At 36.7% G+C, this 26651-nt stretch overlaps 1 protein-coding gene across 8 annotated transcripts in view; it reads right to left on the minus strand.

The window, feature by feature from the left end:
- Positions 1-26651, minus strand: part of Ppp4r4 (protein phosphatase 4 regulatory subunit 4) — a 105999-nt gene that overhangs the window by 4994 nt on the left and 74354 nt on the right. For 6 of the 8 annotated variants that reach the window (XM_046440573.2, XM_046440572.2, XM_046440571.2 and 3 more), the window contains 9 exons: positions 26171-26276; positions 24667-24814; positions 21268-21412; positions 18858-18899; positions 18697-18771; positions 16931-17000; positions 16537-16623; positions 16172-16265; positions 14992-15062 (listed from right to left, as the gene is read on the minus strand). In XM_046440573.2, the coding sequence (XP_046296529.1) occupies positions 14992-15062; positions 16172-16265; positions 16537-16623; positions 16931-17000; positions 18697-18771; positions 18858-18899; positions 21268-21412; positions 24667-24814; positions 26171-26276 (838 nt within the window). Of the gene's footprint in view, positions 1-14991; positions 15063-16171; positions 16266-16536; positions 16624-16930; positions 17001-18696; positions 18772-18857; positions 18900-21267; positions 21413-24666; positions 24815-26170; positions 26277-26651 lie in introns of those variants that run through there. The other 2 variants (XM_046440574.2, XR_006851003.2) reach the window with 2 other exon arrangements.

Here is a 26651-nt window from a genome sequence, read left to right on the forward strand (position 1 = left end):
TACCCCATACACAGATTGCAGATTCACATCAGTTACACATCCATTGATTTACAAATTGCCATACTAGTGTCTGTTGTGCTCCGCTGCCTTTCCCATCCTCCACCCTCCCCCCTCCCCACCTCTCCCCTCCCCTCCGCTCCTCTCTCTCTACCCCCTCCACTGTATAACCCTGAGGGTCTCCTTCCATTACCGTGCAATTTCCCTTCTCTCTCCCTTTCCCTCCCACCTCTCATCCCTGTTAAATGTTAATCTTCTTCTCCTGTTCTTCGTCCCTACTCTGTTCTTAGTTACTTTCCTCATATCAAAGAAGACATTTGGCATTTGCTTTTTAGGGATTGGCTAGCTTCACTTAGCATAATTTGCTCTAATGCCATCCATTTCCCTGCAAATTCTATGATTTTGTCATTTTTTAATGCAGAGTAATACTCCATTGTGTATAAATGCCACATTTTTTTTATCCATTCGTCTATTGAAGGGCATCTAGGTTGGTTCCACAGTCTTGCTATTGTGAACTGTGCTGCTATGAACATCGATGTAGCAGTGTCCCTGTAGCATGCTCTTTTTAGGTCTTTAGGGAATAGACCAAGAAGGGGAATAGCTGGGTCAAATGGTGGCTCCATTCCCAGCTTTCCAAGAAATCTCCATACTGCTTTCCAAATTGGCTGCACCAATCTGCAGTCCCACCAGCAATGTACAAGTGTACCCTTTTCCCCACATCCTCGCCAGCACTTGTTGTTGTTTGACTTCCTAATGGCTGCCAATCTTACTGGAGTGAGATGGTATCTTAGGGTGGTTTTGATTTGCATTTCTCTGACAGCTAGAGATGTTGAGCATTTTTTCATGTACTTGTTGATTGACTGTATGTCCTCCTCTGAGAAGTGTCTGTTCAGGTCCTTGGCCCATTTGTTGATTGGGTTGTTTGTTCTCTTATTGTCTAATTTTTTGAGTTCTTTGTATACTCTGGATATTAGGGCTCTATCTGAAGTGTGAGGAGTAAAGATTTGTTCCCAGGATGTAGGCTCCCTATTTACCTCTCTTATTGTTTCTTTTGCTGAGAAAAAACTTTTTAGTTTGAGTAAGTCCCATTTGTTGATTCTAGTTATTAACTTTTGTGCTATGGGTGTCCTATTGAGGAATTTGGAGCCCGACCCCACAGTATGTAGATCGTAGCCAACTTTTTCTTCTATTAGACGGCGCGTCTCTGATTTGATATCAAGCTCCTTGATCCATTTTGAATTCACTTTTGTGCATGGCGAGAGAAAGGGATTCAGTTTCATTTTGTTGCATATGGATTTCCAGTTTTCCCAGCACCATTTGTTGAAGATGCTATCCTTCCTCCATTGCATGCTTTTAGCCCCTTTATCAAATATAAGATAGTTGTAGTTTTGTGGATTGGTTTCTGTGTCCTCTATTCTGTACCATTGGTCCACCCGCCTGTTTTGGTACCAGTACCATGCTGTTTTTGTTACTATTGCTCTGTAGTATAGTTTGAAGTCTGGTATCGCTATACCGCCTGATTCACACTTCTTGCTTAGCATTGTTTTTGCTATTCTGGGTCTTTTATTTTTCCATATGAATTTCATGATTGCTTTCTCTATTTCTACAAGAAATGCCATTGGGATTTTGATTGGCATTGCATTAAACCTATAGAGAACTTTGGGTAATATCGCCATTTTGATGATGTTAGTTCTGCCTATCCATGAACAGGGTATATTTTTCCATCTTCTAAGATCTTCTTCTATTTCTCTCTTTAGGGTTCTGTAGTTTTCATTGTATAAGTCTTTCACCTCTTTTGTTAGGTTGATTCCCAAGTATTTTATTTTTTTTGAAGATATTGTGAATGGAGTGGTTGTCCTCATTTCCATTTCAGAGGATTTGTCGCTGATATACAGGAATGCCTTTGATTTATGCGTGTTGATTTTAAATCCTGCCACTTTGCTGAATTCATTTATTAGCTCTAATAGTTTCTTTGTAGAGCCTTTTGGGTCTGCTAGGTATAGAATCATGTCATCTGCAAATAGTGATAATTTAAGTTCTTCTTTTCCTATTTTTATGCCTTTAATTTCTTTCGTCTGTCTAATTGCTCTGGCCAGTGTTTCGAGAACTATGTTGAACAGAAGTGGAGAGAGAGGGCATCCCTGTCTTGTTCCAGATTTTAGAGGGAATGCCTTCAGTTTTTCTCCATTCAGAATGATGCTAGCCTGAGGCTTAGCATAGATTGCTTTTACAATATTGAGGTATGTTCCTGTTATCCCTAGTTTTTCTAGAGTTTTGAACATAAAGGGATGCTGTACTTTGTCAAATGCTTTTTCCGCATCTATCGAGATGATCATATGGTTCTTATTTTTAAGTCTATTGATGTGGTGAATAACATTTATTGATTTCCGTATATTGAACCAGCCTTGCATCCCAGGGATGAATCCTACTTGATCATGGTGTACAATTTTTTTGATATGTTTTTGTATCCGATTCGCCAGAATTTTATTGAGGATTTTTGCATCTAGGTTCATTAGAGATATTGGTCTGTAGTTTTCTTTCTTTGAAGTGTCTTTGTCTGGTTTAGGTATCAGGGTGATGTTGGCCTCATAGAATGAATTTGGAAGTTCTCCCTCCTTTTCTATTTCCTGAAGTAGCTTGAAAAGTATTGGTATTAATTCTTCTTTAAAGGTTTTGTAAAATTCTGCTGTATACCCATCCGGACCTGGGCTTTTCTTAGTTGGTAGTCTTTTTATGGTTTCTTCTATTTCCTCAATTGATATTGGTCTGTTTAGGTTTTCTATATCCTCCTGACTCAATCTGGGCAGATCATATGACTTAAGAAATTTATCGATGCCTTCACTATCTTCTAATTTATTGGAGTATAAGGATTCAAAATAGTTTTTGATTATCTTCTGTATTTCTGAAGTGTCTGTTGTGATATTGCCTTTTTCATCCCATATGCTAGTAATTTGAGTTCTCTCTCGTCTTCTCTTCGCTAGCATCGCTAAGGGTCTGTCGATTTTGTTTATTTTTTCAAAGAACCAACTTTTAGTTTTGTCAATTTTTTCAATTGTTTCTTTTGTTTCGATTTCATTAATTTCAGCTCTGATTTTAATTATTTCTTGCCTTCTACTTCTTTTGCTGTTGTTTTGCTCTTCTTTTTCAAGGATTTTGAGATGAAGTATGAGATCATTTATTTGTTGGTTTTTTCTTTTTTTAAGGAATGAACTCCAAGCAATGAATTTTCCTCTTAGAACTGCTTTCAGTGTGTCCCATAGATTCCGATATGTTGTGTCTGTGTTTTCATTTATCTCTAAGAATTTTTTAATTTCCTCCTTGATGTCTTCTATAACCCATTGATCATTCAGTAACCTATTGTTCATTCTCCAAGTGATGTATGCTTTTTCCTTCCTTCTTTTATCGTTGATTTTCAGTTTCATTCCATTATGATCAGATAAGATGCATGGTATTATCTCTACTCCTTTATATTGTCTAAGAGTTGCCCTGTGACATAATATATGATCTATTTTTGAGAAGGATCCATGTGCTGCTGAGAAAAAAGTGTAACTGCTTGATGTTGGGTGGTATACTCTATATATGTCAATTAGGTCTAGGTTATTAATAGTGTTATTGAGTTCTATAGTTTCCTTATTCAACTTTTGTTTGGAAGATCTGTCCAGTGGCGAGAGAGGTGTGTTGAAGTCTCCCATGATTATGGTGTGGTGGTCTATTAGACTCTTGAACTTGAGAAGAGTTTGTTTGAGGAACATAGCTGCACCATTGTTTGGGGCATAAATATTTATGATTGTTATGTCTTGTTGGTGTATGGTTCCCTTAAGCAGTATGTAGTGTCCCTCTTTATCTCTTTTGATTAACTTTGGCTTGAAATCTATTTTATTTGATATGAGTATGGACACGCCTGCTTGTTTCCGAAGTCCATATGAGTGATATGATTTTTCCCAACCTTTCACCTTCAGCCTATGTATGTCTTTTCCTATCAAATGCGTCTCCTGTAGGCAGCATATTGTTGGGTCTTGTTTTGTGATCCATTCTACTAGCCTGTGTCTCTTAATTGGTGAGTTTAAGCCATTAACATTTAGGGTTATTATTGAGATATGGGTTGTTCTTCCAGCCATATTTGTTTATTTCTGTTACTAAACATTGTTTGTTTTCCTCTTTGATTATTCCCCCCCCCTTTACTGTCCTACCTCCCACTGTTGGTTTTCATTGTTATTTTCCATTTCCTCTTCCTGTAATGCTTTGGCGAGGATGTTTTGAAGAGATGGTTTTCTAGCTGCGAATTCTTTAAACTTTTGTTTATCGTGGAAGGTTTTAATTTCATTCTCCATCCTGAAGCTTAATTTCGCTGGATACACAATTCTTGGTTGGAACCCATTTTCTTTCAGTGTTTGAAATATATTATTCCAGGATCTTCTAGCTTTCAGAGTCTGTGTTGAAAGATCAGCTGTTATCCTGATTGGCTTACCCCTAAATGTAATCTGCTTCCTTTCTCTTGTAGCTTTTAAAATTCTCTCCTTATTCTGTATGTTGGGCATCTTCATTATAATGTGTCTAGGTGTGGATCTCTTATGATTTTGCACATTCGGCGTCCTGTAGGCTTCTAGGATTTGGGATTCTGTCTCATTCTTCAAGTCTGGGAAGTTTTCTTGTATTATTTCATTGAATAGACTGCTCATTCCTTTGGTTTGGAGCTCTGTACCTTCCTGTATCCCAATGACTCTTAAGTTTGGTCTCTTAATGTTATCCCATATTTCTTGGATGTTCTGCTCATGGTTTCTTAACAGTCTTGCTGAGCTGTCTATGTTCTTTTCCAGTTGAAATACTTTGTCTTCATTGTCTGATGTTCTATCTTCTAAGTGTTCTACTCTGTTGGTAGTATTCTCCATTGAGTTTTTAAGTTGGTTTATTGCTTCCTGCATTTCTAGGACTTCTGATTGCTTGTTTTTTATAACCTCTATCTCCCTGTATAGTTGATCCTTTGCTTCCTGGATTTGTTTGCGTAATTCGTTGTCGAAGTGATCTTTCATTGTCTGATTTTGCTGTTTAATGTCTTCCTTGATACTCCAGATCATCTGAAGCATGTATATCCTGAATTCTTTATCTGACATTCCATCTGCTGCAGCTGTTACCTCTTCTAAAGTTGCGTTGACCTGCATTGCTTGTGGTCCTTTCTTTCCTTGTCTTTTCATACTGCTTGCGTATCTTTCCTGCAGGTGCGGGCGGCGGCTCTGCTCTCTCCTTATTCCAATTGGGGTGTCGTGGCTACCACGCCGGCAGGTCACTGGGCCTGTTCTGGGAGCTGGTGGCGGCTCTGTTCTGCCCCTACTCCAATTGGGGTGACAAGTGTACCACGCCGGCAGGCCACCGGGCCTGATCCGCCGGTCGGTTGCAGGTTTGCCTACCCTGCAGGCGCGGGCGGCAGCTCTACTCTGCCCCTACTCCAAATGGGGTGACGTGTCTGTCGTACCAGCAGGCCACTGGGCCTGTCCCGCTGGTCGGTCGCAGATCTGCCCACCTTTCGGGCACGGGTGGGGGCTTTGCTCTGCCCCTACTCCAATTGGGGTGTCGTGACTACCCCGCCTGCAGGACGCTGGGTCTGTTCCTGGCAAGGGAGGCGACTCTGCTCTGTCACTACTCCAATTAGGGTGGTGTTTGTACCACGCCGGCAGGCTCCTGGGCCTGATCCTCCGGTCTGTTGTAGGTCTGCCTACCTTGAAGGCGCGGGCGGCGGATCTGCCCTGCCCCTCCTACCATGCCTGCGGACCCCTGGGCCTGATCTGCAGGTTGATCACTGGTCTGCTCACCCTGCGGGCACGGGTGGTGGTTCCGCTCCGCCCCCGCTCCAATTGGGGTCACGTGACCACCACACCGGCAGGGCCTGATCCGGGCGTGGGAGAAGGATCTGCTCTGCCCCTACTCGAGTTGGGGTGACGTGTGTACCACACTGGCAGGCCACTGGGCCTGACCCGCCAGGCTGTCACAGGTCTGTTTACCTTGCAAGCGCGAAGGGCGGCTCTGCCCTGTTAATTTTGTATATAATGTGAGATAAAAGCTGAGATTCAGTTTTGTTTAGTGGTAGCAGGGTTTCTTTTGTTTGTTTGTTTGCTTTTTGGCTTTGATCTTTTTAATGTGGATACCCAATAGTTCTGGCACCATTTTAAAAAATAGATTTACTTTTTAAGAGAAGTTTTAGGTTAACAATAAAAGTAAGAGGAAGGTACAGATTTCCCATAACCCTGTACCCACTCATACACAGCTCTTCATTTTCTACATCTCCCACCAGAGTTGTGTGTTGGTTGTAACTGAGGAAGCTTCATTGACATCTTATCATCAGCTGTTATAAATTCTGTGTGCAGGTTTTTGTACAGACATAAGTTTTCAACTCCTGTAGGTAAATACCAAGGAGGATAACTGCTGAGTCATCTGATAAGTACATCTAGTATTTTAACAAACAACCAAATTGATGAAAGGGTTCCCATCAGCAAAGAATCAGAATTCCTGCTGACCCACATCCTCAACATTTGGCTTTGTCAATGTTTTGGATTTTTTTTTTCTTGGTGGGGGCAATGATGTTTTTATTTTTTTTACTTGTTCTTTTTAGATATACATAGTAGTAGAGTGTATTTAACATATTATTTGGATCTTGATCATTCTAGTAGGTGGGCAGTGATATCTTGTGGCTTTAATTTGTAGTTACCTAGTGACGTATTGTTAGGGTTCGAATATGAGGTGTCCCCTGAAAGCTCCTGTGTTGATGCAGGAATATTCAGAGATAAATGATCACATTAGGAGAACTATAACCTAATCAGCCCATCCTACTTTAAATGGACTAACTGGGTGGAACACTAGGCAGGTGGAGTGTGGCTGGAGGAGGTGGGTCACAGCAGGTATGCCCTGGAAGGGTTCATCTTCCCTGTAGTCTCCACCCCACCCCCTGCCCTGCTTCCTGGATGCTATACAGTGAAAGTTTTCCTCCACTACACCCTTCTGCCATGATATTCTTGTCTCACCTCAGGCCCACAGCAATGAAACTGTCTGACCATGAACTGAACCTCTGAAACCATGAGCCCAAATAAACTCTTCCTCCTCTAAGTTGATCTTGTCTAGTATTTTGGTCACAATGACAAAAACCTGACTAACAAAGAAATTGGTACCAGGAGTGGAGATATTGCTGTAAGTAACCTAACTATGTGGTTCAGAAGCCTTTGAAGCAGGTTTGCAGGAGGCACATGGAAAAGTTTAGAGATGCATACTAGAGAAGATTAAAAATGTTGTAAGTGGAGCTTAATGGATAATTCTGATGGGAGCTCAGAAGATGAGAAACCTGACCGATATGCAGACAGTAAAGCCTGTGCTCATGAGGTTTCTGAGGAGAATGGGATTCTATTGGGAACTGGATTAGAGGCTACTCATGTTACATTCTGGCAAAGAACTTACCTACATTTTGTCCATGTTCTAAGACTTTGTCTGAGGCCAAACTTAAGGGTGGTTAATCTGACAGAGAAAACTACAAAACAGCACAGCATCTGTGGCATGGGTAACATGGTTTAGCCAGGTTTACAGTGAGAATTGGGAGCAGATGAGAAGGAGGATTCTTAAAACTTGCAGTTTGGCCAGAAAAGTGCTATAAAATTGGAGCCAACATGTGATTGTTGAAGATATAACCACCACTAAAGAGAAGTTAATGCTTTTACAGAGATAACAAGAAAGATATCTTAAGGTCATCCAAGAATTAGCAAGCCCAACCCCACTGCAAGCTCAAGAGTATAAAACTAAAAATTCATTTGAGAAGAAACTCTAGGGGCACCCTGCTTACAAGCCATGCCTAGAAAGCTTTTTCCTCAGGATTCAGTTCACTGTACTCAGCCACCCAGGTACTCAGAAGCTGCTACAACCAAGATTCAAGGGGAGCCACCAACTGCTCAAGATAGCATCAGACCTTGGTGGAATCCACTTGGTACTGGTTCTGCAATAATGCTGGATACTGGAGTTAAGGGGTCATGGAGGCTTCCATTGAGATTTCAAAGGAAGGCAATATGTAACCGGGTCAGTATTCCTGTCAGTTGCCTCTGAGAAAGTGATGTGTGAAGGTGAAGCCAAAGCTGGAAGGGAGACCCCAGGGATTAAGAGATGCTAGGAATGTGGAACATCTGCAAGAAAACTTGCAGGCTACTGACAGCCAGGCTAACAGAGAGGCCATGTGGGCTGTGACTGGCAAGACCAAACTTGACAAGATATCACATCTCACCGCCATTTGCCCCAGATGCCAGATACGGAGCTACAGGGCTTATTTGCCCAGCTGGGGTTTTTGTCTTGTTGAAGTCCTTTCCTTTCTATGCCCCATTCCTCATTTTTGGAATAGGAATGTTTATTGCACCATTATATATTTGATATTTGCAATTTGCTTTTGATTTTTTTAAAGGGGCTCACAGCCAAGAATTTGCCTTGACTAGAGAGGAGAATTTGGACTTGGACTTTTGGGCAATGCTGGAACTATTAAGACTATGGGGGTGCTGGGGTTGTGGCTCAGTGGTAGAGCACTTGCCTCACATGTGTGAGACACTGGGTTCAATTGTCAGCACCGCCTATAAATAAATGAATAAAATAAAGATCCATTAACAACTAAAAGTATTTTTAAAATATTATGGGGACTCTGGGAGATGGACTAAATGCATTTTGCACTGTTACAAGCAGGAGTTTTAGGGGCCAGAGGTTGAATGTTATGGTTTAGATATGAGGTGTTCCCCCAAAAGCTCCTGGGTTGATGCAGGGATATTCAGAGGTAAAATGATTAGATTACGAGCACTGTAACCTACTCAGTACATTTGAATTTGGACTAACTGGGTGTTAACTGTATGTAGATGGATGTGGCTGGAAGAGATACATCATTGGAGATGCACCCTGGTGGGGTTCATCTTCCTGTGGCCCCTTCCCTCCCTCTGCCTCCCCCTCTCTCTCTCCTTCCAGGCTGTTACCCAATGAATAGCTTTCCTTCACTATATCTTTCTGTCTCACTGCAGACCCACAGCCCTGAAGTCAGCCAGCCATGGACTGAACTTGTAAAACCGTGAGCCCAAATAAACTTTTCCTCCTCTAAGTTGTTCTTTTCTGGTTATTTTGGTCACTGTAACAAAAAGCTAACACACACGATATTGAACATCTTTTTATATCCTTGTCATCTACATATCGTCTCTGGAGAGGTATCTGTTCAAGTCTTTGTCAACTTTTAAATCAGGTTTTTAGTTTTCTTTTTGATAAGTTTTAAGAGTTGTTATTGTTATTGTTGTTAATTTTGGATAATAGAACTTCACCAGACATATCTTTGCAAATATCTTCTCCCGTTCTGTCTCTAATCACCTCACTCTCCTACTAGTTTTCATTTTAAGGAAATCTAACTTATCAATTGTTTCTTTCACAGGTCATGCCTTTGACGTTATTGCCCCCCCCCAAAAAAAAAGCACTACTATACCTAAGGTCATCTTGATTTTTCTCCTATATTATCTTCTAGGAACTTCATAACTTTGCATTTCATATTTAGATCTGTAATTAACTTAATTTTTGTGAAGAGTATTAATCTATACTTATTTTTGAATGTTGGTTTCTAGTTATTCTAGCACCATTTGTTGGAAAGACCATCTTTCCTCCATTGCATTGGCTTTGCTCCCTTGTCAAAGATCACTTGACTATATTTATGTGGACCTATTTATGGATCCCTATTTGATTCCATTAATATGTCTTCTTTTGCAAATACCACACTGTCTTGGTTGCTGTGGTTTTACAATAAGTCTTGAAGTCAGGTGGTGTCAAACTTCTAATTTTGTTCTTCTTATTCAGCATTGTATGGGCTATTCTGAGTCTTTATCTTCCCCCATTTAAAACTTTTAATCAGGCCAGGTGCAGTGTTGCATGCCTGTAATCCCATTGATTGGAGAACCTGAAACAGGAGAACTGCAAGTTCAAAGCCAGTATCAGCAACTTGGTGAAGCCCCTGGTAACTCTCAGTGAGATCGTCTCAAAATATATATGTATATGTTTTAAAATAAATATATATATATATATATATATATATATATATATATGTATGTATGTATATTTTAAACAAGAGCTGGGGATGTGGCTCAGTGGTTAAGAGCCCCTGGGTCCAATTTCTGTACCAAAAAAATTTTTTTTAAATAAATTCTAGAATTGGTTTGTTGGTATCCACTTGCTGGGATTTTGACTAGGATTGTAGTGAATCTATAGATCAAGTTGAAAAGTAATGATTTTAAGAATACTGAGTGTCCCTAACCATGAACATGGAATATCAATTTTTTAGTTGTTTGATTTCTTTCATCAGAGTTTTGTCATCTTCCTCATATATGTCTTTATATTTTTGTCACATATATCATAAGTGTTTCATTTATTTTGGTGCTAATATAAATAGTATTGTACCAAATCCCACTTATTCATTGCTGAAATATAAGTAATTGGCTTTTTTCTATTAACCTTGTATCCTGAAATCTTGCTATAATTATAAGTTGGGGGTTTTGTCAGGTTTTTTTTTTTTTTTAGATGTTTTACACAAATACTCATGTCATCTGTGAACAAAGACAGTTTTATTTCTTTCCTCCGAATCAGCATACTTTTTATTTCCTCTTCTAGGACTTCCAGTATGTTGATGAAAGGGGAGGTAAGAGGAGAAATCCTTGTCTTATCCTGGTCTTAGTGGAAGGCTTCTAGTTTTTCTTGCCATTGAGTAGATGTTAACTGTTGGTTTTTTCTTATTACTGAGAATTTTTACCACGAATAAGTGATGGATTTTGCCAAATGCCTTCTATGCATGTATTGATAAGAATGTGTGACTTCTCTTCTTCCCCCTGTCTATGTGATGGACTTCTTTGGTTAACATTTAATATTGAGTCAATCTTGCACACCCAGCATGACATCCACTTGGTTGTGGTATATAATCTTAATGAATTGTTAGGTCTGATTTGCTAATGTTTTGTTGAGGATCTTTGAAACTATGTAGTTTTCTTATTAACATCTTTGTCTGGTTTTGGTATTAAGGTATACATTAAGATATATTCTCACTGATTTTATTCATGAAATAGAGAATTGGTATAATTTCTTCCTTAAACCTTTGGTAGAGTTCACCTGTAAACCAGTCTGGGTCTGGTGCTTTCTGTTTTGTAATGTTATTATTTATTGATTCAATTTCCTTAGCAGATAAAGTGTGTTCATATTGGCTATTTCTTTTTGTGTGTATTTTGGGAGATTGTGTAATCACTCATCACTGCTGATTTATCTCAGAGCCATTGTTGAAAACCAACTGACCACATATGTCAGCACAGGCCACAGTGTATTGATTTCCCCTACCTGCCCTCCACCTTACCAGCTTCCACAAGGCAAATAGTTTTTGCTTTTTGCTCTGCCATACCTTTCCACCATTATGTACCACCCCACCACAGGCCCATAGTGATGGGGACAACCAACCACAAACTAAACCTCTGAAACTATGGGTTTAGGTAAATCTTTTCTCCTTTTCTTTCGGTTGAGGGAAAGTACTGGAGATTGAACCCAGAGGTTTGCTACTATTACCAAGCTATACCCCAAGTCCTTTTTTATTTTTGTTTTTGAGACAAGGTCTCTCTAAAGTTGCTAAGGCTGGCCTCAAACTTGTGATCTTCCTACCTCATCCTCCCAAGTTACTGAGATTACAGGCACACACCAATGTAACCAGCTTCTTTCCTCCTTTTAAGTTGTTTTCTCGGGTATTCTGTCGAAAAGTTAACACTGACCTTGTCAGTTTTGAGAAGTACTGTGATGCCCCTCTATTAGTATTTGCCTGATGTTTTTTTCTTAAGATTAAACTAGGGTTTATGGTTTTAGAGGAGAATGACAAGTGAAGTGTCATTTGCATCACATCTTATCAAAGACTCATATAATAACATATTGACCACATTTTTATGTACTTTATTGCTTCATGACATCACTAGAAATGAGATTTTTTTTTAGTCAGATTATATTTTTAAAAACTAGGATTCTTAATAAATTTTGATTCCTGATAAATTTCATCAAAACTGCTTTTCAAAGGAGTTTTATTGATTTTGACACCCACTAACAATAGATATTACGATCTGTTTTCCTGAATCTTCACTAGCATTCTTTTTTTTTTTTTCTCCCACAGTCTGCTGTGTCCACATAATCTTGAGCAGAATGTTGCAACTAATGAAAGGAGAAGTCACCACACAATTAATGGTGAGTTCACATTAAGTAAAAAGTATCCAAGCCAACCTTCCAAATTTGGATTTCAACTTTTCCTTTTAGTTCTATCTTACAACACTCCTTCACACACACTCCACCTTCTAGCCAAACTGGCTGGCAGCTGCTTCCTGAAGATGTCAACAACCCAAGGATGTGGGGGGAAAGGTTCACTCATATATTGCTGGTAGGACTGCAAATTGATGCAACCACTCTGGAAAGCAGTATGGAGATTCCTTAGAAAACTTGGAATGGAACCACAATTTGACTCAGCTATCCCACTCCTTGGTTTATACCCAAAGGACTTAAAATCAGCATACTACACTGGCACAGCCAATGTTTACAGCAGTTCAATTCACAATAGCTAAACTATGGAACCAACCTAAATGCCCTTCAATAGATGAATGGATAAAGAAAGGGTGGTATATATATATATACAGTGAAATATTACTTGGTCTTAAAGAAAGGAAATTATGGCATTTGCATGTAAATGGATGGAGTTGGAGAATATCATGCTAAGCAAAATAAGCCAATCCAAAAAAGACAAAGGTCAAATGTTTTCTCTGATATGTGGATGCTGATCCATAACGGGGGGGGGGGGGGCGGGGGCTAGGGAAGAATGGAGGAACTTTGGATTGGGCAGAGGGGAGTGAAGGGAGGAGAGGGGAGGGGAAGAAGTATGGAGGGTGGGAAGGATGATGAAATGAGACAGACATTGTGTACATGTATTATTGCATGAATGGTGTGACTCTGCATCACGTACAGCCAGAGAAATAAGAAGTTATGCTCCATTTGTGTACAATGAGTTGAGATGCATTATGCTGTCAGGTATAACCAACTAGAACAATGACAAAAAGATGCCAATGACCAGCCTTTGTATATGTCTGGTACTATGCCTGGATGTTATTCCATAACCACCTCTGTTTTGAAAATCTTAGCACACTTTAAGGGTTATCTCAACTGACATACTCATCAGGAAGCCCACTCTGAGTCCCGCAACTAACTACAATTCTCTCTGTGAACATCTCATATACTTGTTAAAAGACACTTGCTTCCATTTTCTCTTTACTGCTAAGATGTGTGATTATACACTTTTTCTTCAATATGTATTTCATTAAGTAATACATATTGATAGATAATAAGCTCATTAACCTTATGAGATATCTCACTCAACTTATAGGCTCCCTTAAAAATACATGAGTCCTTAAGATAGAATTTTTTTCAAATATTTATAAAAGATTTACCCTTATAAAGAACATGCTTTTATTTAAGACATTGAAGGTAAGTTTTAGGGTCTATAAATCATATCCACTTTCTGATTCTCAGTGTACTTCAGAACTAATAGAGTAAAAACTAAAGAAATTAACACACATAATTTTAAAAATGAGTTCTACATCAATATTCTTGGTGATTGTGGTAGAGATATTTATTGGGGGAAATTGCTACAATTTATGGATAAAGATGCCTATTTGCAGCAGAATGAAGAAATCTCCAAAACATCCATGTTTGAAGAACCCCTTAAAGACACCTATAATCATTTGTACCATTAACTCTAAGTTGAGCTCATTTAAACTGGCTTTCATTTGCATCTAAAATTTCTAAAGGCATTCTGTATTGTAAATAAATTCTTGAACACTAAATGTTCCTTAGTACTTCCTAAGGACACTGCTTTGCTGAAATAAAAGGAATCAACAGTTTTATTACTTACAACCCTGATTTCAAGATATGATGATAACTGATTTGACAACTGTCTACTTTCAAAGTATTTCAGATTTCCTAAGATAGCCACAGTCCACCTTGTGAACCACACTATATACTATATGTGGATGGCAATGATTTAATTTTAGAATGATTTTCTGTTCTAAAAATGAAAAACTGTTTATAAAACAGCCAATGAGTATACATATTCTTCATTAGAATAAAAAAACACAGTAAGAGGAAGACAGAATATTCAAAATAGAAACTAAAAAGGAAATATAACGAGGCCCATAAAAATTTCAGAGCTTTGAGCAGGATCAGCATTATTTATACTAAAAAATTATCACCAATCAGTATCACAACTTTCACCCAATATCCCTAAGACAGAAAGTTAAAAATACACACAGCTTCAGTAATGTTTAGCATAATATTCCAGCGTGTTCATCACGTAACTCTACCTTCCTAGCATATAAGCCAGAGGTCAGCAACCACAGCCTTCAGGTAAATCTTCCCTGCTGCCTGTTTTTGTAAGTTAAGTTTTACTGGAACACAGCCACACTAATTCATTAGGTGTCAACTGTGATTATTTTTATACTACAACATCAGAGTTGAGTAACTGTGACAGAGACCAATCTGAAGTATTTGTGATCTGCCCTTTACAGAAGCCTGTCAACACTGGGAACAAACAGCTGCACATGAGTGACAGTGAATCCCTACTGCCTTCAACTCCCTTCAAATTATTGGAAAGCTTCTGGTCTGAGCCTCGGCAGGCCCTGAGACCACAGTGTAGCCATCCTATCCCATCGAACCTTTTTCAAGTATTAAACTCTGAGTCTTGACATGATAAAAACAAGAGATTACAGTCAAGTATTTTTCTTAATTGCTAGGGATTTTTCTTGATTTTTTTTCAAGTATTTTTCTTAATATCTCAGGGATTTAATAAATAAATAAATTTAGGGAAAACTATCTAGAAATAAAGGGCTAAGTCATTGAAAGAAAATAATATTTTATTAAGTTTAGGAACTTTTTTGAAGAGCTTAGATGGCTACTTACCAGTTAGTGAAAGCACTGCAGTCTTTGCTAACCCTGAGACAGAGGGTGCATATGCTGCTGTGGAACTCTTACTGGAAAAGAACATGATTCCGTTAAAATACAGGAATATGCTTCTCAGCCTTGGATCCCTACACTTCAGCTATTAATCTTGTTTTGTAAATTATTTCCTCTACTACTTATAAAATATGCTTTCTGCTTTTATTTCTCATTTGTTTCAAATTCCATGCCTTAGGACACTTAGTCTATAAATTAAAGGCATTTCCTTAAACTTTCATTTCATCAGAACCAGTTTTTCTTTTGATGTTCAGGAAACCCAGGTAAGATGGGTAAAATTTTCCTGAAAATTACTTTTCTTTAGTCATAATCTCTCCTCTCCATGCATCCTAACGTTGCCCTATTGACTAGGAACTCTAGTTGGATCTACTTCCCCAAACTACAGTTGAAACTCTGGAATGTTATCTTTAATAAAAGAAAAATATGTTTTTTTCTGTAACATGTTATTTATCTTGAGACATGAATGCTTTTAAAGATGTTTATATTTTCTTAAGATTACTATGCTTAAAGCATGGCAATTTAATTTGTGCTACTTCTCTCCTAATCTTAACTGTAATTTTGTCTCTTCAACTGAAAAAAATAAAACCAGACATTTACCTATTGACAGAACTCTCTTGTGACCACCTTCCTATAGCAACATTCCAGTGGCTTCTTTATATGTAGGAAAATAGCATTAACAGCAAATGGGTGTCCACACCTACTTACACTGAGGCTAAGTGGGCCATCCAAAATGGCTCATGAGATAGTGCCACCCTCTCATAAATACATGGATTCCATGATGTTCTTACTCAGTGTCCTGCCAATATTCTTCCTCAAATGTCAAGATACCTATGTTTATGCAAATTGGGACACTTCCTTTTATTTATTTATTTTTTTTTTTTTGTGGCAGTACTAAGGATTGAACTCAGGGCCCCTGAGCATGACAGCCAAGTGCTCTGCTACTAAGCAATTATCCACAGCCCCAATTTTAAGTGTAATAATCTTTATAAATGAGAATACTTTACAGTCTTATTAAAAAAACCCACAAGATTAATTCTGAGTTTTATAATAATGTAAATGTTTCACATAAATATATACATGTGACTATAAAATCAAAAGTTAAAAATGAATAGCTAACAGGTCATACCTAGCACTTTTCTCTAAGTTGCCATATTTTGCATGAAAAGCTTGATTATTAAAAGACTGGCTTCGAATCAATTTGGATTTCTTGATTTCTTTGCCTAGAGTAATAAGCAGAAAAAAGGAAAATGCAATTGTTCAGTACAGCCTAGTTGCCCTCCCCCAATTCCTCCCCAAGCCCACCATTTTCAGTAAAACACAAATGGACTGAGTGATCTTCCTAGTTTGATCTGAATGGAGAAGAATCTCTTACCCACACTACTACTAAGAACCACTAAATGATTAACAGTAAAAGGCAAAAGATGTTTCAGGATAACATAGCTCATTTAGCAGTAAATTTTTCAAAAAAGACATAAAAAAGTCACTTCTTACTTGTTGATGGGGTGCTAGAAGAGGGTCCAGGAACAGAGATGGGGATGCTCTTGGGCAGACTTTGCGTCAGTGTCTTAGTGTCTCTGCCTAAAACAAACTCTGTTTTAAGCTTTATAATTTCCTCTAGTCCCTATGAATCTCCACAAATGTAAAATACAGAAAATAGGAATTACTAACCCTAGTTAAGCAGCACTCTTTTCCAAATATTCTTATTTTATATATATCTCCATGTTTTCTTTGCTATTCAGTGACTAATTTCACAATCTCACAGCTTTTAACCCCGCCCCAAACTTTCCTCTGGAAGGATCTGAATCTTACACTGGCTGCTGCCATTTATTCATGTATCCCCAGCCTCTGTGCTACACCAAGCAAACGATTTTCACAAACAACTTACGTTTCTTATCAAAGATCTTGTCACTCAGGGGCCTTCCATCATTCTGTTGCTTCTCCTTCTCTAATTGCTCCTGTTAGGAGAACAGAATCTCCATGTTAAAGGAAAAGCTGAAACAAGAGTTAGGAAGTCATTCTGGTAAGAATTAAGCTTCTGAAATACAATTAGTTTGGAAAACTGTCTTTAAAAAGTGGGGTTTTTCCATATTGGTGTCTAAAGAATTTGCTGTCCTTTCAAATTTGTGCTCTTTTACAAATCTACAGTTTTGGGTTTACCCAGATTTAAAAAAAAAAAAAAAAAAAAAAAAACCCTGAGTTTTGCATCACTGTTATAATGAGCCTTTATTTTCTAGAAGGTATTTACTGATGCTCATAAGCAAAACATATTACTATTGGCTATTTCAATTTCTTCCCTTTTTTTTCAAAACAAAAAGAACAATCTCCATTTAGCTATTTCAATTTCTAATTGGTAAATGGCAAAATAATATTCTTCTTTAAAAAGGTTGAGAGGAAAGAAAATGGTCTCTACAGAATTTTTCAGAAAATAGAGGAGGCAGGAATACTACCCATCTTGTTTTATAAGGCTAGAATAATTCTAACACCAAATATAACCCAAAAAGTTATAAAAAATAAAATTATAAACCTATTTCACTAGGAAATCCATTAATACAGATGTAAAATTCCTTAATAAAAACATTAGACAAAATAGAGAAAGGAAAGGATACATGTCATCGCCAAGTAGGTTTTGCCCCCAACACAAAATTGTTCGCTATTTGAAAAATCAGTGTAATTCAATATATTAACAGAATAAAAGAGGAAAAAACTGATAAATTGGACTTTATAAAAATTAAAAATTTATGTTCTTCAAAAGAACATACTGTTAAGTAAATGAAAAGATAAACCACAGACTCCAAGAAAATATTTATAATATATATAATATGTAACTAACGAGTTGTATTTATAATGCACAAAGAACTCTGACATCTCAATAATAATAAGAAACCATCCACTTTAAATTTTGAAATCAAATTTCATCAAGAGGCCAATAAATAAAAAGGATAGATGCTCGAAATCTTTAGGCACCAGGTATATACAATTTAAAACCATAATGAGATACCATTACATACCCACTAGTACAGCTACAGAAGCTTTATTGTAATATCCCCAAACTAGAAGTAACCCAAATATCTGTTAAAATGTAAATAGACAAGCATATGCATAATATAGAATACTACCCCAAAATAAAGAGGAATGACTAATTGATACATATAATATGGATGAATCTGAAAAATCATTACACTGATAGAAAGAAAAATGACAAATGATTCAGTTTATATAAATTCTAGAAATATAGTGACAGAAACTAGATCAGTGGATTCTAGGGACTGGAAGAGACGATTCGAATTACCAAGAGGCATCTGAAAACATGGGAGAATGAAAATGCTTGGTACTTTGATGGTGGTAATGGGGTCAAGGTTAGGTCCACATGTTAAAACTCATCAAATTATGTATTTAAAATATACGCAGTTAATTTTATGTCAGTTTTACTGCCATATAATAGTTTTTTTTTTTTAAGGCTCTCAAATGTAGTTTTTTTTTTTCCAGTTCATGAAAGAATAGATTTCAGAAAACCAAGACCCTTCTTAAGACACTAGGAAGAAAAGAAGTAATATGATAAAAGAAATTATTTTTAAGTTTAATAAGAAAGCACAGTTAACACTTATCAAAAAAGAGCACGTGTGTATGTGTGTTAAAAACAAAAAAGCATACCATTTCCAAAAGAAGTAGTTCTTCTCTTTCCTTCTCTTGATCCAACAAATCTTTTTCATAAAACTTTTTCTGAAACTGTAACAACATGGCCAACATTCATGGTGACTTTGCGCCTGTGTTTAAACCTTTCTTTCTATATAAGGTAAAGAGAGTTCACTTACAGCATCCATAGACATTTCCATTCTGTCCAACTCTAGTACAGTCTGGAAAGGAAGTTTTTAGAATTATTCAACAGTAACTAAACTCAAGCAATCAACCATTTCTCAGAGACTCCTTTCCCAGGAGGTTCAATGGGAAGACTACCACACTGCAGGAGAGCTGAAGAGAAAACTCCGTAGTTCTACCCAGTTCTACAGTTTCAATCAACCTCTGTGTATTAGCGCCAGGATCCACTTTAACTTTCTGAAGTGTTTAACATTAAGAGGGGAAAGTCTAGAGGCTTTAAACACTAAATTCAATTTAATTAATTCCTAACTCCCAGTGCCAATCTTTTCTGAACTTTAAGAAATAGAACACAGTTTTTGAAATATTAAAAAGTTTCTTAGCTAAATATACATGGAGCAAGCTCTCAGTTGGATTAAAATCCTTAGGTCCTTTCCACAGAGATTGTTTATCATTTCAGTAGTCTGACCAATAGAAAAGGCTTTGCTCTGAAAAGTTCTTTCTTAAATTCAGGATATCTTTCAGAATACACCAATCTGAAAACATAATTCTAATCACCAGTCTGAAAACATAATTCTAATCAAATAATGGTCAATCTAATCCATGGTTCTATTTCTGACAGAGAACAATTCTCCTAAAATTTATTCTACAAAAGTAACCCTAATGACCAAAGTAAATTTATACATTCATAAACTTAAAGCTATCTATTGTCAACATATAAGATTTATTTGATACTCTATTTGATCAAATTTATAAAAAATGTATGTTTCATGACATGAAATATCCCTTTTTAGACAAAATTACTTTCCATATTAAAAACCTAGTTACAGTAAGCTAAAACCATTTTTATCCCCAAGCTTGGTGCAGCTCCCTCAGTTTCCCAAATTAATAATACCTCAGTTTGATCAGTGTTAACTCCAGAATTTCATGAGACAGATTAACCTCATTATGAAAAATATGCTTAAAATAAAAGCTACACTCCAGAATAATCCATTATGGATTAACAATCTACTAATTTAATTACATTATTATTGTACCTACTTTTGGAGATAGCTTATAACATCTCTTTTTATTTCCAGGTTCAAAATATTTTGTACATATTGATAGGATCTGTTGTTACATATTCATTCATGCATACAATATAGCAATATAATATGGCCAATATCACTCCCCAGCATTTCCTCCCTCCCTTCCTCCCTCCCTCCCTGCTTCCTATCATAGTCTCTTTCTTCTACTGATCTCCCTTTGATTTTTAGGAGATCCACCCCACCTTATAATATCTCTTGAATTAATAACTTCTTTTGGAAAAGTAACTCTCTCACGTTTATTATTTTGACAAGTTAAAATAATTATACTTAAATAGTAAAGACAGACGTGTCTGGCAGAACCAAATGTGCATGCATGTGTGTGTTTAAATCTAGCTGCATGTCTAACTTCGGGTGTTTTCTGGTTATTTCTATTGAAGAAAGAGGAATTCACATTTCAGTAAATTATTCTACTAATTAATAACTGAGTTATCAAATCACTTTATTAAAAAGTTCCTTATGACACCTGGCAACAATCTTTAGAATAAAAGTGGGGAAAAATCACAGGATTTTCTTTTTTTCTTATCAATGATGCTAATCTATTTAAAACATTAACAAATTAATTTCTCACACAAAAAATAAATGCACAAAAACTGTTCTAACGGTCACATTCAGCTTCATAAAAGTAACTACTCTAATTCAGTTTGATCTTATAACAGATAAAAGTCATAACTCTCATTTCAAGAGTTTCCAGTTATATATTCAGCAAAAAGGTTTTGAAAACTACAAAGTATTTTAAGGTTTGAGCCTACTAACCCAAATACTAATTGTTTTAGTTTTCCAATATTCCCAAACAATCCATATAATAAGACCTCATACTGAAACAAAACAACACAAAACAAAAATAATAAATGTCACACTATTTTAAAAGAAATATGGTTGAGGGGTCAATACCAGCCCTTGGTTCAAGTCTTGGCTCTGCCACTTACTAACACCATCTGCAGCAGATGCAGAATTTCCAGATCAAGGACTTTTGTAAAGTCAAGCTATCCACTGAAGTAATCTGGAGGCCCTTCCAAGTCTGTTTCTATAAGATGTGACTTTCTTAATTTTACCAAATTTTACTGGAATATAATCACTTATAAGAAAAATCTATAAGCTCCTCTGGAGCTTATACACTATAAATAAAAGCACAATATCTCACAGCCCTTCAGAAGGAACTTTCATATCCTGTTGTGTAGCACACACCAACCAAATCATTTACTACTTTAGCAAGGATATAAATATCATAACATACTGCTCTCCTGTCAAGCTAAAGTAGTAAAACTACGCTTAATACTATGTGAATGCAAGAAACAAAGACTGTGGCAAAAGGAACACTCACTCTCTTCACAATAGCCAGGACATCTTTGTCTTTTTCCTGGCACAGCAGTTTTCGCACACACATTTCTAGCTGCTGAAGTAGATGCTTATCTGCAGGAATCTTCAGAGTTGACTTGACTTTGGGTAACAGATAGCAAAGTTTCATTCTGTAATAAATTAATATTTATAATGAATGGTTAAGTGAAGAATAATAGTAACACAGAACAAAGAAAATCCAAGTTTGAGATAGCCTGAGAATTCATTTATTCATGCAATAAATGTTTATGAAGTGTGTTTTATGTGTCTGAAATTCATTATTCTGATACTGAGATATGAAAAGGAATAAAACCAATAATATTCTTTCCTCTTGGGGAACTCACATCCCAGTATGGGGATACGGAAGAGAGAATAAACAAATGTGCACAATTTTTTCTGGTAGTTGTTTAAGTGCTACAGAGAAACAAATGAGGGAAACAAGAGGAGGAGGGGTGGTTCAACTTTAAAGCAGGTGGTGAGAGAGGGGATCAATGAGATTTCGCTAGAGATACGGCATTTAACCAAAGACTTAAAAAGTAGCAGAATATGAGCCATGCAAGTATCTGGAGAAGAGCATTACAGGGACCTTGCCTCTGGTGTTGCCCCAAATTAGTAAGCGGTCCACCTGAGCAAACTGGCTTTGTGTAGAAACAGTCAAAGAGAGATTAGCAGGAGACCTCACAGCAGTGACAAGAGGCCAGCTTGTGGCTCTGCAGTAAGAAATGTCATATCATCTGGCTGCTGTTTTGAGATTAGACTGTAGGTGGTAAAGAAGAAAAGAGAAACGAGAGGACTTTGTAAGAGCTACTGGTCTAATGCACCAGACAGGCAGCAGCAGAGGGGTTAGAAGTAGCTGGATTCTATATATATTTTGCAAGCAGCGGGATATGCTGAGATACTTCACGTAGAAAAAAAAAAGTGGGGAGTTAAAATTTTGACCTGAGCAAGTAAAAAGATGAACCGGTTATTTACTGAGATGAAAAAGACTGCAGAAGGAGCAAAGCAAGTAAGGAAGATCAGGACTGAATTCTGGACAGATTCAATCTGAGGAGCCTATTAGATATGCAATGGAAATGCCACATGGGCTGTTGTCCAGGTAGATGTCCTTGCAGGAGATAAAGTCATACATCCTCAGCAGGTGATAGTCACACCCTGAGATCTGAGAGATTACCAAGGTGCTAAGAGCTATGAGAGAAAAGAGAGATGAAAGGAAGCATACCCAGTCTAGACTAGGTTTACAAGAAAGACACAGGAGACTGAAGAATGCTGAGGAGGAAGAGGTAACCTGGGAAGAACGCCTTCCCAGGAGGAGATGGCTCAGAGGAAACCCTCTGCTTTGCAGAACTCCATCTCCTCAGCCAGAGCCCGTCTGGGGCAGGGATGCTGGGCCACAGTCTTTCTCACAGCTGCTGGATTCACTCATTCATCTGTGAATGAATTTATTTCTATTGCAAGCTTTGAGACAGCTAAATCTCATTTTGAGAGTTTCTAGGATGCTTTCTCAGCAGAATCTTCAGTTGAGAAGTCTTCAGATATGACAAAATTTTCTGTTCATGCACTCAAAAAAGGTAAAGTAGGTCTTTCTCTAGAATGTTCAACATGGCAGCAATACTAATCTATGACAAGTTTATTTAAACCCATAATTTGTTTAGCAAATCCAAGAGATAAAAGAAAAAAATCACATTATATTCCCCAGACTCTAAAATTATTGACACCTCACTCAGCACTCACCATGGATGCTGGTGACACAACCAAGGAGTCCCAGGGCCCCAGGAAGGCATTTCATTTCCGGCAGCTGAGGAGAGGCTTCTTTGAATACCAACAGGGTTTTCCTAGCCTTAATATTATCTAAACTCAGTTAATTTAGGTAAACATTTAAACATTCACTTATGGAAGGATAAAAACACTCAATAGTCTATGCATGCTTTATTTTTTCCCAAGGAATGTCTAGAAACATATTCAGCAGAAGCTACGAAAGGCGCAGTAATGGTTATCTCTGTAAGAATCCTGGGCCCATAAGTTTATCAAATTCTTGAGATTAAGAACCACACATTTCTGGTAAGCAAAGTTCTTTGTGTAAATTATTAAAATTCCTAATTCCTAATTCCTTCCTATGAATTAGGTACTCAGGAAATCAATGCACAAAGATGTCTTCTAACTTGCCCAAAGATACCCAGCCAGTATAGAGGGGCAATCTCAGCTCAGGCATGTGGCTCCAGAAACAATCCTCCTAACCTACACAATCCTACCACTCTGGGCTGTGATAGCCTTCATTCTATCTGCACATCTCTAAAGCACTGGGTAAAGGCTTTAGTACCCAAAAGCCAGGTAACTGGACCCATCTTTGGCTGACAGCTGCCCAGGCAGAAGAGTGAGGACCAAGACAAATTCCTATGCAATGATCTCCTACTTCCCCAAATTGATGGAGTGATATTTGATTAAGCACTTGATTTCTGAACTGGCAGATGGCTCTTAAGAGTCTGCACTGCTGTTAGTCACACTGACCAAAGTACAGATGATTCATTTTCTTTTGAATTATTTTTGTCAACTGCTTTTATAAGTGATGATTTATCACATGGAAAGTTGGTTTTCTAACTCAAAAAACAGATATGAAATATTTAGAAATTAATCTAACAAAAGAGGTGATAGATTTACAATGAAAATTATAGAACACTGAAAAAAAATTGAAGATGACTTCAGAAGATGGAAAGACCCCCTAACATTCTTGGACAGGCAGAATTAATATCATCAAATGGCTATGTTACCAAAAGCAATATATGGATTCAATGCAATTTCCATCAAAATACCAATGATATTCTTCACAGAACTAAAAAAGAGTCCTAAAATTTATTTGGAAGAATAAAAGACTCAAAATAGCCAAAGCAAAAAGAGCAATACAGGAGGCATCAAAATATTTGATCTCAAATTATACTACATAGCCATAGTAACAAAACCAGCATGGCATTGGCATCAAAACAGACACAAAGACCACTGAAATAGTACAGAAAACACAAAGGCAAACCCACACACACAGAGCCATCTGATACTTGACTAAGGTGCCAAAACTATATGTTAGAGAAAAGATACCTTTTTAACTAATGGTGCTGGGAAACTATATCCATATGTAGAAGAAGAACTTTGATCCTTATCTCTCACCTTGCACAAAAATCAACAAAATGGATTAAAGACTCACAATTGTTAGAAGAAAACATAAGGTCAATACTCCATTGCTTTGGTATAAGCACCAACTTCTTTAATAAGACCCCTAAGCTTAAGAAATAAAACCAAGCATCAATAAGTAGGAAGGCAGTATATAAAAAGCTTCTGAACAGCACAGGAAATAGAACGTGAAGAGAGAGCCTACAGAAAGGGAATGGCAACATACCTTACATTTGCTACTGGATCATGTGTCAGTTCAATAGCAGGCAGAAAGAAATATTTACAGAAAAATGATTTGGAAAAGATTTCTATGATAAATTCACAGGTGTCCAAAAATCGAAGCCTATTCCAGTAACTTTTTCCTTGACCAAGTTCTAAAACAACAAAAAAAGTAAGTTAATTTTTTCTACATGAAATTATGCATGACAATTATTAAACACACAAAATCTGTGACAAGTTTATTTAAACCCATAATTTGTTTAGCAAATCCAAGAGATAAAAGAAAAAAAATCACATTATATTCCCCAGATTTGTAGATTCCAAAATTATTGACACTCAAAAATCAGCAAAATGTTTTATTAATATTGTATTAAATGCCACAAATACTAATTATTAAAAGACCAGGTCTACTATTTTTTGATCATTCACTATATCCTAAGTACTTAACACAAGATATCTCATCTAACCCTGAAAAACAATCCAATAGGATGCACATACTTACCCCTCCGAAAATATAAGAATGTTAATGCTAGCTAACATTCAGAGAGGCTAAAATCTGCTAGAATTAAATACAGGATTATATAACTTCAAATCTTTTAATAATCAAATAACATATTCTTCCTTAAACATGCTTTGAGAAGATCAAGTTCTACTTTTTGCATAAATGTTCAGAAGAAAAGTTCTTAATATTAAAGCCAAATAGAATCTTCTTGCAAACTAAAACATTCTGAATGAAAAATGAAAACTGAGTTACAACAGGTCTCAAGAAGAAAGATCAAAGAGTACTGAAAATAATTTTTCTCAAATGGAATTTTATAAAAGTACTCTATTTTTTTTGAAAAGTAGCAATGCTTAAAATGGCAAGTTCCAATAACTAGAAAATCTCATTACTGTTCAATAAGTAAGAGTCAAATATTCAATGAATAGCAAATTCACTAAGCATTTATAAGTATGTGCCATTATTTTTAGAATTAACACTTTAACTAAAGGTTTATGCCTTCACTTTAGCCCTTAACAAATTAAAATGAATTTGCATTTGTTATATGACTTAGTTTTTTAAGACAGTAAAACCATCTAAACTCACTAGATTCATACTTATTCAAGGGGAAAACTATTTTCTACTAATTCTACTAATATTGAAAACAAATTACAAAATAAGTGATTAGGTTAATAAATATATTATTCATATTTTAGTACCAAATAATGTTTCATCAAGGAAGGAACTAGGATTTCAACATAAATTTACATATTTTGACTTCTTAAGTGTTGAAATTCACAAGAAGGCTCCAAGTAATTACTATTGTCATTCATCGCAGATCTGATCTGCCATAAAGATTTCCAAAATAAACACAAATTAATCGACAAAACTAAAATGAATGCACACACTAGACAATTACCAACATGTGCCTGTTGGTGAAACAATACTTAACACAATTCATATTTAATTAAAGCCCATTGGTTTGGTTACTTTCTGTATTTTGTTTTCAAAATAAGTGACAATCATCACTTACGTTCAATTAATTTTTGAATGACCTCATGTCTCTGTTCTTGTTTACGGTTATATCGTAGAAAAACACATAGAGTTCGTGAAGCTGCCTTTTGGACAGGTAAGACATTCTTAAAGAAATAAATAAGAAATATAATTACACTATAACCTAATACATTTTCTTAATAATTTGCCCCCACCAAATCAATTTTAAGTTAGTAGCTAAAAGAGGAGTCTTCACCCGCTTTTCAAATCACTGAATTTACATCCTTCTAGAAGAGTCTTCATAATTTAATGTTAAAATCACTCAGGTAAATCAACTAATACAACACAGTGCAAAGTTATGGTAACACAGTCATGTCCAATCATCTAAGTTTGACTCTCATTTCCTTGTTACATCATCTTAGATGACATGTTCCTCAGATATGGCTCAGTCCCCCATTTCCTGGATTCTGTCACTCATTCATTCAACAAACATTCGCTAAAACATTTGTCAGATATATCAC

The sequence above is a fragment of the Marmota monax genome, unplaced genomic scaffold, assembly GCF_021218885.2.
Source record: "Marmota monax isolate L192 unplaced genomic scaffold, Marmota_monax_Labrador192_F-V1.1 WCK01_AAM20220418_F8-fsc00017, whole genome shotgun sequence".
NCBI classification, from domain to species: Eukaryota; Metazoa; Chordata; class Mammalia; order Rodentia; family Sciuridae; genus Marmota; species Marmota monax.